Source organism: Podarcis erhardii (genome assembly GCF_964252035.2).
Source record: "Podarcis erhardii genome assembly, chromosome: 2".
Classification (NCBI taxonomy): domain Eukaryota; kingdom Metazoa; phylum Chordata; class Lepidosauria; order Squamata; family Lacertidae; genus Podarcis; species Podarcis erhardii.
This window is the reverse complement of record NC_138498.1, coordinates 59,242,660-59,256,864: the sequence shown is the minus strand read 5'-3', so window position 1 is coordinate 59,256,864 and position 14,205 is coordinate 59,242,660. Positions and strand designations below refer to the sequence as shown.

The following is a 14,205-nucleotide window of genomic DNA, read 5'->3' as shown; positions in this document are numbered from 1 at the left end:
TTTTGTGGTTGTCTCATTCAGTTACTAGACTGGAACACATAACCAATGGGGGTTAAAGCATTATGTATGGAAGCCACAGAAATAACAAGCATGTATTGAAACGACTGCCTTCCCCCTCCCTATTTCTTTGTATATTTACATACTGCATGCTGGGTGGGAAGGTGAATACATACAACATAGTGAGATAAACCTGTGTATACTTTGCACGTCAAGATGACCAGTGGCTGGGGAGTAGAAGAGACTGCTTTCATGCCCAACCAGTGGACTTTGGTCACTGTGGGAAGCAGGATGTAGTTCCAGGCACAGGCAAACTCGGCCCTCCAGATGTTTTGGGACTACAATTCCCATCATCCCTGACCACTGGCCCTGTTAGGGATGATGGGAGTTGTGGTCCAAAAACATCTGGAGGGCCAAGTTTGCCCATGCCTGCCTTAGAATTTAAATCCCTAGGAGGAAATGGCACCTCAAAGATACAACTGATTCACAGCTCAGTTTGTTGTGTTCTTACTCCTATAAAATGTTACTTTTCAGGTGTATAGCACCTGGTCCCTGCCGTGTACACCTTTGGGTTCAATGGGATTTACCTCCGGGTAAGGCTGTTTAAGATTGCCTAAGGCATTTACACTCCTGATGCTGCAGTCCTATGTGCACTTGTTTGGGAGTAAACTCCAGTGCATATGATTGCGCTGGCGGCATGCTTTGAAGGACCTTGCTCTAATAATAATAATAATAATAATAATAATAATCATAGGGATACATCCCTTTTCTACAGTGTTTACTATTCTGTAGCTTTCAAGTCCTGTGGCAAAAACAGTACTACTACTGAGGAATTAAAAAGGAACTATGCCCTCAATCTTGATAGAAACTGATTAATATTGCATAGATACTAACTAGTCTAAGGCTCACTGCTACTGAGATTTTATGGAAAGGTGAAAAAGATGACTCCTTTGGATATGGAGGTGAGTTAGTCCTGTTGAATACTCAATAGCCAAACAAAAGTACACAGAAAACACGGCTTTATTGACTGCATTTGCCAACACATTGAAGAATGCAAAGGTATTTCTTTTCTTTTTTTAGAAGCAAATGGTTCATGGTCCCAATGTGTATTAAAGCATACACTGAATCAAAACATGATGAAAATTATGGCAGACAGACCTATTCCAAAGCAACACAAACAGCATGCATAATACAGCTTTCACACAGAACAACTTTTGATACATTATATTGCTTTAAGGATTAACTAACATGGAAAATGTACAAAAGGAGAAATAGGTTTTTGCATTAATGAAAAATACATTTTTTTCTCTACAAAGGAATTTCTAATACAAGAAAATAAATATCGCAACATAAGCCAAAAATAATTTAAAATTGCTCTTTTCAATATATTTTCAATATTTCTCTTTTATATTAACAAATGGCACATCACTTTCTTTGAAACAAAGAAAACAGAAGGGTTTTACCTTCTGTGACATTCATATCGTTTCCTGTAACTGATATGGAGTGGGCCTGTTTTGCGTCTGTGTGGAATGGAGCAAAGTATACTACAGTTTCCTTAAAGAACAACCAAATTAACACACCTACCTGGTAACAGGAAACGAGTTTTTATGAGAGCTTGCAAAAACCTCACTTTGAGGAGCTCATGGGGGGGGGAGCCAGGTGGGATTGAAATCTTCTCCTTTCTTCCTGCAGAAATGGCTAATTCTCCATTGTGTTTTGAGGAAAAGCTCTGTCAAATAATAGTTTAATTTTATTTTTTAATAATAACTGTTAAAATCTTCAAAGAGATGCAAAATATGCCACAAAATTGCCTTTAGGAAATTCCGTTGACTGAACACTGATATTTTAAAAGCAAGATTTGATTCTTGTTGATGAACAAAAGAGGAGAATCGTTATGACCATGTTAATGCCAAAGCATGACGCTGCTTTTCCAAAGGAAATGAGATTCATCCTTTACATTGCAAATACAAATGCTTGCTGTTCACACATCATCTTAAAGACCGTTGCTTAATAAAATAGACCATATATGCTCTCTGTTCATCTCAAAATACATTTACAGTTCATAAAAATATTTTCCATGGGCAATTTCTTCTTCCTTTACGCAAATCTTTGTTGTTGCTGTTGTTGAGAAAAAGGCAAGTGCAAAACAGCAAAGGAAGATTGGAGTTCTTCTAAAAATATTTTTGAGCAATATGCAGATATGTCAACCGCACAGAAACGTCAACAAGACTTTAGATGGTCACTACTGGAGACCATATGAAATAATCAGAACTGGAAATGATTTAAAGTAAGTCAGAGCTGCACTGCCAGAAAACCCCTTTTCATTAGCAATGCTTTTGGCTACAAACGTTTTAGTGTAGCCAGCCAGATATATGCCAAAACTCTGATGCCAGAGGTGAACCTGGACTAACCATACGGAGCACCTCTGTGTACTTAGCACTGCATTTTGCTTGTAAGGTGGCAGCTTACATGGGCTCCTCTACAACTCCAGAGACTATGCCTTGTTCCAAGGCACTTACTGGCTGCCGCCGCCACATCTGCAGTTACGCTAGGAGCATTATTTACTGCCAGGCCAAGCACACTACAGAATCCAGATCAAGGGATTCCACAGCAGTTATACAAAAATACTAACATTTTGCCAAAGCAACAAGGTAAAAGTAGTTACGTCTTCTACCGCATGCTTGTCTACACTGAATACAGTGAATATATTTTCTAACACACAGGTGGCTCCAATGGTGTTCTTCTGTTCACATGTGTGACACAATTGTTTAAAATACTACTTCTCCCTCCCCCCCCCCCCAATCTTCATCATGGGAGGTGGGGGGCTGCATGGGGAATCTGCACCCCATACTTCTGTTTGCCCCTTCTGGATCCAAGCCAGAAGGGCATTGTCATCAACTAGTTAGGAACAATGTTATATTCCTGGCTTCCAGTAAAGTAGTCTGCATCTTTTTCTTTCATCTTTCTCCATACAAAAAGGCCAGAATCCACATACACCCAGTGTTATTCCCTGTTAGTTGCAAACGTGGATGTATTACATGGAAAGGCTGTGATCCAAGACTCCACAGGGCTTTGGTTTCCCTTTGGTTTCTTCCATTTTGTGGGGCTTCTCCTAGTGTGTAACTCCATGGTGTAATTTCAGAGACTTTGTGTACAGGGTCTCATTAATGGGATGAAGGTGCTAGAATGGGAGAAAGCATTTCTTTTCCCCCATATATTTTTAAATTTTGTTTTTGGTTCACTATTACTTCTTATTCACAGTAACAATGGGAGTGTCTCGGAGTGCTACATATAATCCAAATCAAGACGATAGGTGCTGCTTTAGTTTGGTTGTTCTTTAAAGTTTGTTCCTTTTGCTGTCCTGTACTGGTGAGCAGGCAGGTTATGCAGTAGCTGATGAACAAAGCTGTGTACAGTGAGAATTCTGGATTTCTGTTTCTTTCTTTCTCTTTTTTTTTTAAGCTATAGTTGAACTGAAGCACACGGAAGCAAGAGCCATTAAAAGGCAGCATATTGATTATTTGTATGACATAACTAGGATATTGTAGCTAAAGCCTAGCAAGCTTGATAAGATAAAACTAAGTCCTATTTACTGTGTTTAACATTATCTGAACATACCAAGCCTTAATTAAGGAGCAGAATTTACTTGCCAACTCATATGGGTTAGGCAAATACCAAATTGTTCCATTTCAGTCAGTGCTTTTGAAAAATCATTTTGCAAACATAACTTCTCAAATCAGCAAAAACACTGATGTGTGTTTGGCTCCTGATTTTGGTTTCTTTTCAGAATAAAGGTTCTCCAAGTTGTGGCTCAACTGGAGTGATATTAAGGACTTTGGAAGGCTTGTAAAATGACTGACTCTCAAAAAACCAAGGACAGCCAATGTCTGGCATCGGAAAACATAAAACCAACATTGCTCAGAATGCAATGAGCAAAGAGCATCAGAAATAAAAATGGTGGGATGTGATCCAAATGATAAAAGCATCATCTTCAGCAAGCTTGCAACCTAATGCCTCAGCTGTGTCATGAACACTGATTTAGTCCTTTTACAGCTAAACAGCTTTCATTCATTCATCACCCCCCCTCCCCAAAATGACAAATTTCCGGTTTCTGGCTGTGCTATTCTCAAAATATTCTTTGGCATCCATAAAATAATTTAACTGATTCATCTGAACAACTGCAACGTCTTCATCTCCCCCAGTTTGAAAGTGATGGATTAACAAGCGGAAGTGTCCCAGTATATATATATCTATAGCTATACGCACACGCTCACATACACACATTTAAAGTAACATACCAACAACAAAAAGTTTTAGTGAAGTTCACTTTTCTTTTTGTTTTTGTTCCCTGAGCTCACACTGGGGTCACTCCAAGAAAGTATGTAGCAAACCTTAACCATGACCTTTGAAGCCAAAACTGAAGTAATGGTGTAATTAAGTGCAAACATGGAAAACCTGTGTGACTCATAGGTAATATGAGTTTATGAATGACACTTAAGGCGTACTAGACACAATTTATGCACAACAGTATTGAAATATTAAGAACGGTGACATCTGTCTATCACTTTCAACAGCCTCCTAGTACAATTTCAGTTATGAAATGCAAGGGAGGAAAGGGTAGGAAAACCATCAATTCCATTATAAAGAAAGAAAGAAAAGAAATGGCAAAGGAAAAAAGGTTCAATCGCCTTTCGATGTCTACAGTAAAATGATTGTACAGAGGAGGTTTACATGTTTTGCTCCCTGAACAGGAGCCATAATTTGGGTATTTATGCTGAAAATGTAGACTGACCTCTTTTATGGGAACTTAAGCCATTTGATTAAAAAAACAAAACAAAACCCCAACACATTTGAGTAATATTTTTCTCAGGTCCGTGGAGTTGCATCTTCCTTCCTATTATCTCCATTGTGTTTTGGTAAGAGGCTACTTTAATCAACCTGAGAAAATTACGGGAATTGCTTCAGACAACCAAAGGTTTAGGTTTTACCAATAAATAATATCGGATGTCACTCAGGATGCATACTGATTAAAAGCAGAGCAGCTTTAACAAAGATATGTCATTCTTTATCTACCTAGACCCTTGGATGAGGGTTTATGGTGCTGCCCAGCTAATAAGTTGTGAGTGATAGGGCTAAATCTTGGTTCCTGAACCCTTGGATGGACTTTGATCAAACTGGAGGTAAAAAAGAAAAATCAAGGATTTAAAAGACCATAAATACAATGTTGTCTTTCCTCCAACCATTAAGTGCTTTCTTCAAATAAGCTTGTTGTGCTTCTTTAAAAAATTATCGCTTATTTTACTTCATAGTTGCGCGCGCGCGCGCGCGCACACACACACACACACTGACAAATCCTGCAGATGTATGCATACACGCACACACACAATTTACTTGTCCATAAGTTATGTGTATATAGTTGGCTACTACAATAGTACCCCCATTCTGCAGCCTGCTAAACAGAGGCAATACCAGGCAGACCATGAAATCTATTTGCTTGGTTTAAATAATGCCCATAAAACTGTCATCCCTGCATGAACAACAGATACTGGCAATCTCAGGCCTCCTTGTTAAAATTCTAGGATGTCCTGCTCACTACCAGCAAGCACTAGCCCCTAATAATGCACATGCTTGCATTTTGTTTCACTATGATACACATGTTTTGACTAGGAGAGGCTAGCTACTGTTACAGTATATAAGTCTAAGTCAGTGAAGCTTTGAGTCAAACAGAGAAGAGGAAAAACAACAGTTCTTTTTTCTTAAACTATACATACAAATTAAAAACGAAACGAAAAACAAAACCCTCTGTTATGATACCAGGTGGAAATTAGACATGGCAGTTGTAACTGGATTTAGGGCTCACAGAGCTGTCACAATTGGTCTATCTGGCGTATTAGGATGCCAAAATGCTCATTCTGAAATTATCCTCATTTCCTGAATCTAATTGGCTATGGTGCCCTCTGCCACTACCAGATTCTGTGTCAGAGTCACTCATTTCTGCATCTGAGAAGTAGCCATCAGTCTCATTGTCAAAAGGGTGTAAGATAACTTTTGACCTCTCACTTCCTGAAGGTCCATTAACCAGCTCAGCAGGCTTCTCGCTCTGGGATCTCTGAGTCCCTCTGCCTTCTTTTGGTAATCTGAACCTCACTACTGTTTTCGGACTACCTACTGAATCAGGCACTTTAACCAGGGGTTTGGGATCAGAAGATAGAGTATATTTCAGTGGTTCCTCCTTCTCATTGCTCAGGTTACTTATCAGGCTCTGGGAGGCATGTGAATCATTTGCTTTTGTAAGAGTTGTGGGGTGTGAAGAGCCCTTCTTAGCCGACTTTTTCACTTCGCACATCACCTTGCGCTCTGGCTGAAGTTTGTCTCCACCTTTCTCTGCTTTGCTGTTTCTTAAATCATGGGGTGAGGACTTGGTGGTGCTATCTGGCAAAGAGCTCACATTAGTCCAGTGATGTGAGTCCTCTTGTCTCTTAAAGATGGTACTCAAGCCGTTCCTTGCCACTTTCTTCTTTGTGTGCGTTCGCACTTTGCTCCTAGCTTTCTTTGCGGTGTCACTGTGCTTCAACGGAGACTTCAGGGAATGATCCATCATGAAACTCAGCAAGGTCTCTTCGTCTTGCAGAAGTTCCTCAGAAAGGCCTGGGGTGGTGTCTTCATGGTGGTCATTGTTCAAGGACCACTCGCTCATTGCCATGTTCTCAGTGGTGATCTGTACAGATTGAGCCAGCCAGCTGTTGAAGAAGGTCCCATCAATGGGAAAGGAAGTGGACAAACCTAAACCAAAAAGGAGTAGAAAAAGAACAGGACGCCTTAGGATTCAGTAAACATTTAACCGCCATCACAAAGGTAAATTCTGTTCCAATTAGAACAGTTTTATTTGTTTATAATTGTAACATTTTAATCTAATTTTTATAATTGTATATTACACTGTTGTAACTCATCATGGGGCTTTACGGTACAGGGTGGCTACGGAAACAAACAAACAAACAAACAAACAAACAAACAAATAAATAAATTTGGGTCAGTAATTAGGCAGACAGAAGTTTCAGAAAGACCAAGGCAAAATGTGACATTACATATCATTGTGTCATCTTTCTGAAACACAACACCTAAGTAGATTGTTCAGTCGGGGGAAGCCTGAATGTGAATCACACGGCCACCTATTTGCATCAAATATTTTATCATGGCTGGAAACAAAGCCCTGATATAGTAACATGAAACTCTATAGCTAGGAGTGAACAAGAGGAGAATCATTAGCTTTACAACCTAGGGTCTCCAACACGGCACCTGCATACATAATGGCACCCTTCCAATTTCTTAGTATTTTCAATTTGACATGTTCACTCCCCCCCCCCCTTAACCATGGGTGGCACTGGGCGGGACACAAGGCATCCTTGCTTTCTCCAGATTTCCTCTCGGCCCCACATGGTGGTGCTTTGTCAGTTTGTTGGGGGTCCTTTTCCTTGTCTGGGTTTTTTCCCCCCACTCTCTTTTTTGGCTGTTTCTGTTTTATTTGTTTTGGAGTGTGGGCGGCTGTTTTGTTTGTTGTTTGAGGCGGAGTACCTGAGAACTGCTTGCTTTTCTTCTGTGAAATGGGTATACTGTGGTGCCCACAACTGTTTCTTAGATTTCCAGAAGTGCCTAGTCCAAAAAGGTCAGGGATCCCTCCTCTACACAGATGGAAACTCCTAGACTTGGATGAACTCCCACGGAGTGAGTGAGTGAGTGGATTCTTTATGATCTAAATAGCCAACTCTTTTCACGAAACACATGGGGTTCACAAATACATTAGTACTTCCTCATCCTCATAAAGAATCAGTTTGGTATAGTTAACTAGTAAACCGAGACCAGAATTTATCTCAGGATGAGCAGGCGGTAACAGCTAAGGGCCTCAGTGTCACTGGCTGACAAACAGCCCTGCTAAAGGAGTCATACTGAAGATTACTTCACTAACAGTAGAACCTTCTTTCTTTAATGTATGAATTGTTCTACAATACCAATAACAATTAAGAGTTCCAGGTTGTGTGGACTCAAGACTCCATCTGCAAGTCTCTGCCATTGGGCATGCTGCACATGTGATACTCTGAGTCCTTGCTGGCCAGTGCCCACATGCCTGGGGCATAGCTATTCAGTGCAGTCCTGTTCACATGATCACTTAACATGTGAATAAAAGCTTCTGAATGGGGCAATCGTTAAACTTCCCACCCATAAGCTCCATGGGCAACATTTTTAAAGCATTTAACCTCTCCACAGGTGCTAAAGCAGCTTTTTTGAAGCCAAACTTACCCAGCTGCCCCAGCACCAACTCATTCCCCGATTTCCTCTTTTCTTTCTTCTCTGGGCTGCTTTTCCTATCATCTCTTCCTTTTCTTTTTGGGTCACTTCTTCTTCCCTTTGTTTTCTTTCCAGTTTGCTCTGTTTGGGTTTGAAAAACAGAAATCATTAATACTAAACACAACCAGCAGACACTTAGGAAATACAGAGGAAACTAAGAAGAAACAAAATGTAAAAAAGTATTACAACGGCTGCTAGTAGAGTGTGAAGTTATATGGAAAATTCATTTACCACCATTTTAGGAAAGTGGACATTGCAAACTTGCCCTGTGGCCCATGAGCAAAGCATCACAGGCTGCAATTCTATGTCACATAGTCTAAGACTTTTTTTGTTTTGAGACACACGAATGGGGTCACTGGCACACGGGTTTATTTGAATACATAAGATTTAACTCAATGTGAACCACTGAAATAAATAAGACTCCTTGGATTAAAACCAGTATCTTTTAAAGTCAAGTACCTCTCTTTGTGAATCAGACTATTAGGCTGTGATTCACAATCCACTTTTATGGTACCAGTTTTGCACATCTCTAGAAAGTTTGGGTCAGCAGAGCATTCCAGCTATTGGAGGACATAATCAACTGGTTCTTTATCTTTTACGACACTTTGCTTATCTTTAATTCCATTCAAAACAGCCCAACGGCTGTATGCAAATGCAACAAGTTCCATTTGTGTAATGGGCCTTGCCCCTTCCCCTGTGTACCACCTAAACTTGTTCTGGGTTCCCTCCCCACAGAGCAGATTTAGGGGCTGCTGAGATAGTGGTGGGAAAATGTCCCATTGTGTGAGTTGACCTCATTCCACAAATACAACAAACTAAATTGAATCCTGCTCCAACATTCAATTTATACAAAACAATCTGAATGATCCCCAGGATTTATTTCCCTTGGCTGATTCATACTAAAATAACAAGGGACTTTTGTTAAAATATTACTTTTTTCCAGCAAAGGAACTTCTCCAAGCTTTTTACTTATTCCTTGGGATACTGAGCATTCTCAGTGAGGTCCTGCCTAGAGCTCCTTCTGTTGGAGGCTGCAGAAGAGAGAAGAGCTCTTGTGTGCTCAGGTCCTGATTACGGCTTTCCATAGGAATCTGGTTGGCCACTGTGAGAACAGATCGCTGGACTTGATGGACCACTGGTCTGATCCAGCAGGCTCTTCTTATGTTTACACCTAGGACCGTATTAGGATGCCACATGAAAAATGAATTTGCACACTTGATTCTGCTTGTGGTGGACAGCTTGTTGTAATAGTGTTGTGGGAATGCTAACACCCTGCGTTTTAGTAGGCTTCTACCCGTTTTGATGTTATGTGAGATAAATAGACAGCTCATGGTTAGATTACTTGCTTAATGCAAGAGAATTGCTTCTACATGCTGGCTGGTGGTTGAGAGGTAAACACAGCAGCTACCATGGTACACATCAATAGGCCGTACTATTATGAACCTATTTCCAAGCATGCAGAACGGTCTGGTGTTAAGAGGAAGAATACAAATGGTGGTGGTGTTCAAGAACTGCTGGCTTAAACTAATTAGGCTGTCCTTGGTAGTCACTTAATAAACCCACTGATGTGGAGAATTTATGTTTCCAGGCATGCCAATCAAATACTTCCCTCCCCCCACCCAGCCCTCACAAGTACTGAACTGACTTCCAGGAAGAAAGAAAAGCAACACTGATGTTTGCTCAATTCCTGCCAGCTAACTGGAGAAGGGCAGAACCATTTTTCACTTGACTTAACAAATAAAAGTATCTGGCTTTTGTTTAGATTCTGCAATCCTTCCAAACAGCAATATGAATGTTAGCCTTTCTGAAAAGGAAGTCTGTCAAAAGGAACAACAGCTGCATTTCAAAGTGTGACAGCTAGGGGGGTTGCTTTTCAGTTCACAGGAGATAAATAGAAAACTCCCATTTTTAAACGGGCAGCCCCTTCCCACTTCAAGAGGCAATGCCTAAATAATTATTCATCGGTGGCAAAATAAAAAAGCAAGCTTAACTTTACGAGGGCCGTCTCCAAAAGTGAAGTGTGCCAAATGTGCTTCACCAAGATGTTGCTCATTAACCTCTGTGGCATACATTAATTAATAACTTGCACTGGGCTAATGATGGATGAGGAAGAATTTTCTCCCTCCAGAAAGAAAAGACAACAGAGGACAAAGACATCTTGGGTCAATCTCAACAATGCATTTTGTTCGGAAAGCATGTCGTTCCGTGCAAGGATAGTAACACTAATGACGAATTATCCACAACACTGATCCTTGTGCCCAATTAACTGCAACAGGAGTTGAGGAGATTCAGCCAATTTCCAATGGCTACCAGCTCCATGCAGGGTTTCGATTCCAAACAATGCCAATTTGGCAGGGCTATAACTCACAGAGTAACTACTTGCTGAGGAAGTGATTTCATCTTTTGTCTAATTGACCCGTAATCATAAAAAAGCAAACCTCCTCCATCCCTTGCACCCAGGAATTGGTACAGACATAAATATATTATGTGAAGTACAGTGAGCAACATATGGCCTATAGCACTTCATCTTCCAGCCCACTGCCTCCTACCAGGGCGCCCACTTCATAGAAGCTGCTGGCAGTCTATTGCTCATCTCAACCATTTCCTGCTCTGGAAACCAGAAGTGGGTGAAAGAAAAACCTGCAAGTGCCAGTTCCTGGACCAAAGCTCTGAAGAAGTCAATACCAAAACTTTGTGCTCATGCTCCTTAGAGTGGCAATTTGGTATTTTTGTGTATCTGGGGGCAAAACTAGATGAGACAAGGAAGTTGCACAATTGGCTCTTCCATCTCTTTAAATTTTGGAAAAGAGCATCTGGGGAGGGAGGTGTGATACAGACTGAGACTGTTGGGCTGGGGAACAGAGAAAAGTCTCCCATTGCCCCATGATCTATTTTCCCAATCTCTTCCTGCAAACTAGTATTTGCCCAATGGGGGGGGGGGGCGGAATACATTTACAGGCTGCATAAATACACATCCTCCTTTACCGTACAAATAAGCAGCTTCAAGAGAAATGACACGGGGGGGGGGCTATCTTCCCCCTACTCTCAGCAGCATGCTCCTGGCCCAGATGGTTATCTCCCCCCCCCCACCCCAGCTATGGTTTCTACTTGCTAAAAGATAGAGAGAGGCCAGGTAACATGTTATTCCTTCCATGAAACTTGCCTGGCTGTTCTTAGGGGTGCTAAGAGGAAATACATTAGTCAGAAACCTTGAAGGAGAAAAGTTGCATCTATTTAACTACTCCTTCAGCAGCTACAGATAATGCATTTTTTTTCCTGCTTGCAAAGTGGAGGAGGGGCTGGCAGGGTGGCCTGGCTAGTGGCAACCGCAAACCCGATTATCATGGGCCATAACCTGCGCCATTAATAGCCCTTATATAGTTGCCTATTGGAGTATCACATGAATATACAACCTACACTGTGATATATAGAACAAGCTACAAGAATTTCCATAACTTCATCTTTCACAAGCCAAGCTTCCAAAGTGACCACAAGTGACAGCACAAAAGGACACTTTAAGCACATTTCCAAGAAAACAGATTTGTTTTGGAAGTAAAGGCTTCTGGGCTACAGATCACAAGAGTGAAATGCAACTCTCATGCATTTCTTGGGGTTACTAAATAGCCTCTGTGACCACTGGGATTACAGAATGATGTGCCAAAATTAAACTCCCAGGGCAAGAGTGATTATTTATCCAAACACATTGTAAGTAGAAAGTATGTGTGAAAATGATTATCGCAGGTCTAGCTAGTGACTGCCAAAGCAGAGTGGCATGTATGTGAATGATCTGCATATCAGTCTCAGAAAAACAAAAACCTATTCCTATTTCACTTAAATAGAGGTTTGATTTGTATAAATGGGGAGACAAGCATGAGGCCCATGTATTCTTGTTATAACTATTTTTAAAAGAGGTAAAATAATTAGGTGCTCTACCCAGCTGGAGGTGGGGGAGAGGCTCTGCCTAAAGCCTTACAATCATAGAGAGCAGTAAACAAAGATGCTGCCTTATGATTGTGTTCATGGCCGAGATTGCTTTTTCTAGTGAAGCTGCAATTTCTCCTTAAATCACAGAACTGATATTTGTGGCTTGATCCCATTTCCGCATTTGTCACTGGCAAAGCTCCACTTCACTTAACAGGAAGCCGGAAAGAGCTTCTTCAGTCTCAAGTCTCTCTCAATCTCACTAGCTCTTTTGTGGAAGTCTGCATCACCTGAGGCAAGCAGTCAAATCTCAACTACAACTGAAACAGAAAAGACAACTCAGCTCCAATCACTTCAGCGCCTGTTTTTTTTAAAAAAATCAAAAATCTAAGCTGGCAAATGTGAACCATTTGGAGTAGGCGACTGAAACAAAACACCTGCACCAAAACATCCTGGCTAATTACAAAACCGGCATGGAAGCTGCCATGTGAATCAAATGGTAGCTGCAATATTCTCCTTGACAGCTTATTTTGGCAGAAACAACCGCTAGATTAGCAGGTGGGGACAGTCTTTCCCAAGCATACATGCAATATTAACACACTTCTAATCCAAATGTGGCTCATGGATAATATAGTTCAACTGAATTCTCAAGGTTACCATTATCACCCTATATAAACAACAGTTCCCTTATCTGAAGCCTGATTACATGCAGGCCTATATATACTCTGTGTAAGGAACACAAACAAAAAGCTCCGATCCAAATTCTGCAGCAAAGACAGGGGTGCCCTACTCACAGGGTTGAGTAGGGAAGGAGTCACAGACAGGATAAGGAGTCTCTGTTGTCCAACAACAGCTGGAGGTCCACAAGGCTCCTTTCAGCTATCATTAACCACTGATAGACCAATTCTTACATCAGTTTGTCAATCCTCTATTTTCCCGTTTATTTCCATTAATTGAGTGAAAAGCTGCTGTTAAGTAATGTGCCCCAATTATTGCAACCCCCCTCAATCTGGTAATAATTAAGCATAAATATAACTCCCCTTTTCTGCTATGCAGGCTCCTGTTTGACACCTGACTCCCAACCTGATCTGCAAATCTGCACAAACACGTTGAAGTGAAATATTAGCCAATGAGGAAGTAACCCTAGCAAATTAAGTCTATGAAATGTGTGACCCCCACAGACTGTTGCAGCAATAGGATGAGTCATGCCATTAAAAAAAGGGGAAACACATCGTCCAGAATCCGGCACAGAATTAGGTGACCTTAAACCCACTGGAAATTCTGGAACTTTCCTAACACTTTGTTATATCATGGTTGTTTCCTTTCAGTAAGAAAAGATAATGAAGAAAATATGGCTGAGTTTAGATTTCTTTCCTTTGTTAATGCTCTCTTTTTATAGAGAAAGGAGCGCTACACAGCAGCTGACCAAATACTGTGATCCAAACCCCCTTTGTGCTGTCCTGGATGTCCCTGTGCCAGCCCTGCTGGCCTCCGGCAGCAGGAAGTTTCCCCTTCTGCCTGTGTTCCAGGGCTGAGCCAGCCGAGACCTACTGGATGCCGATCTGGGCATGATCACAGCATCAGTCATTTGGGTGTCCCCACCCACCTAGAGGGCTGCATATCCTACTGTGGCCCCACTGCTCTGTTAAGTCCTGCCAGGCAGCAGCCAGGGTAAGAACTGCAGTTTAACATATTACTTTTGGCATAAACATTTCTGGACCAGAGCCCACTAGATGCATAAACAATGATCACCAGTTGGCAGCGAGCGATGTATGAATACTGCAAAAACTGTAAACACCATGCCTCAAAACACAAGTATACAGCAGGAGATTTGTGACATTTCTATGAAGATCCCAAATGTATACAAGGTAAAAACAGAGCGATCCATTCACAACAGGAGTCTATTCTAACAGATGTTGTTTAACCACAACTCCCATCATCCCT

The 14,205-nt window shown here is 41.2% G+C and overlaps 1 protein-coding gene and 1 long non-coding RNA gene across 2 annotated transcripts in view; one reads left to right on the top strand and one right to left on the bottom strand.

The window, feature by feature from the left end:
- Positions 1–999: 999 nt before the first annotated feature.
- Positions 1,000–14,205, bottom strand: part of JADE2 (jade family PHD finger 2) — a 145,426-nt gene continuing 132,220 nt past the window's right edge. The window contains exons 11-12 of the mRNA XM_081850324.1: positions 8,293–8,421; positions 1,000–6,780 (exon numbers count right to left, since the gene is read on the bottom strand). Coding sequence (XP_081706450.1) covers positions 5,888–6,780; positions 8,293–8,421 — 1,022 coding nt within the window. The 3' untranslated portion in view covers positions 1,000–5,887. The remainder of the gene's footprint in view (positions 6,781–8,292; positions 8,422–14,205) is intronic.
- LOC309335417 lies at positions 6,789–12,626 on the top strand. Its single transcript, XR_014153489.1, has 2 exons — positions 6,789–7,727; positions 12,479–12,626. It is a non-coding gene; the product is annotated as an uncharacterized lncRNA (long non-coding RNA).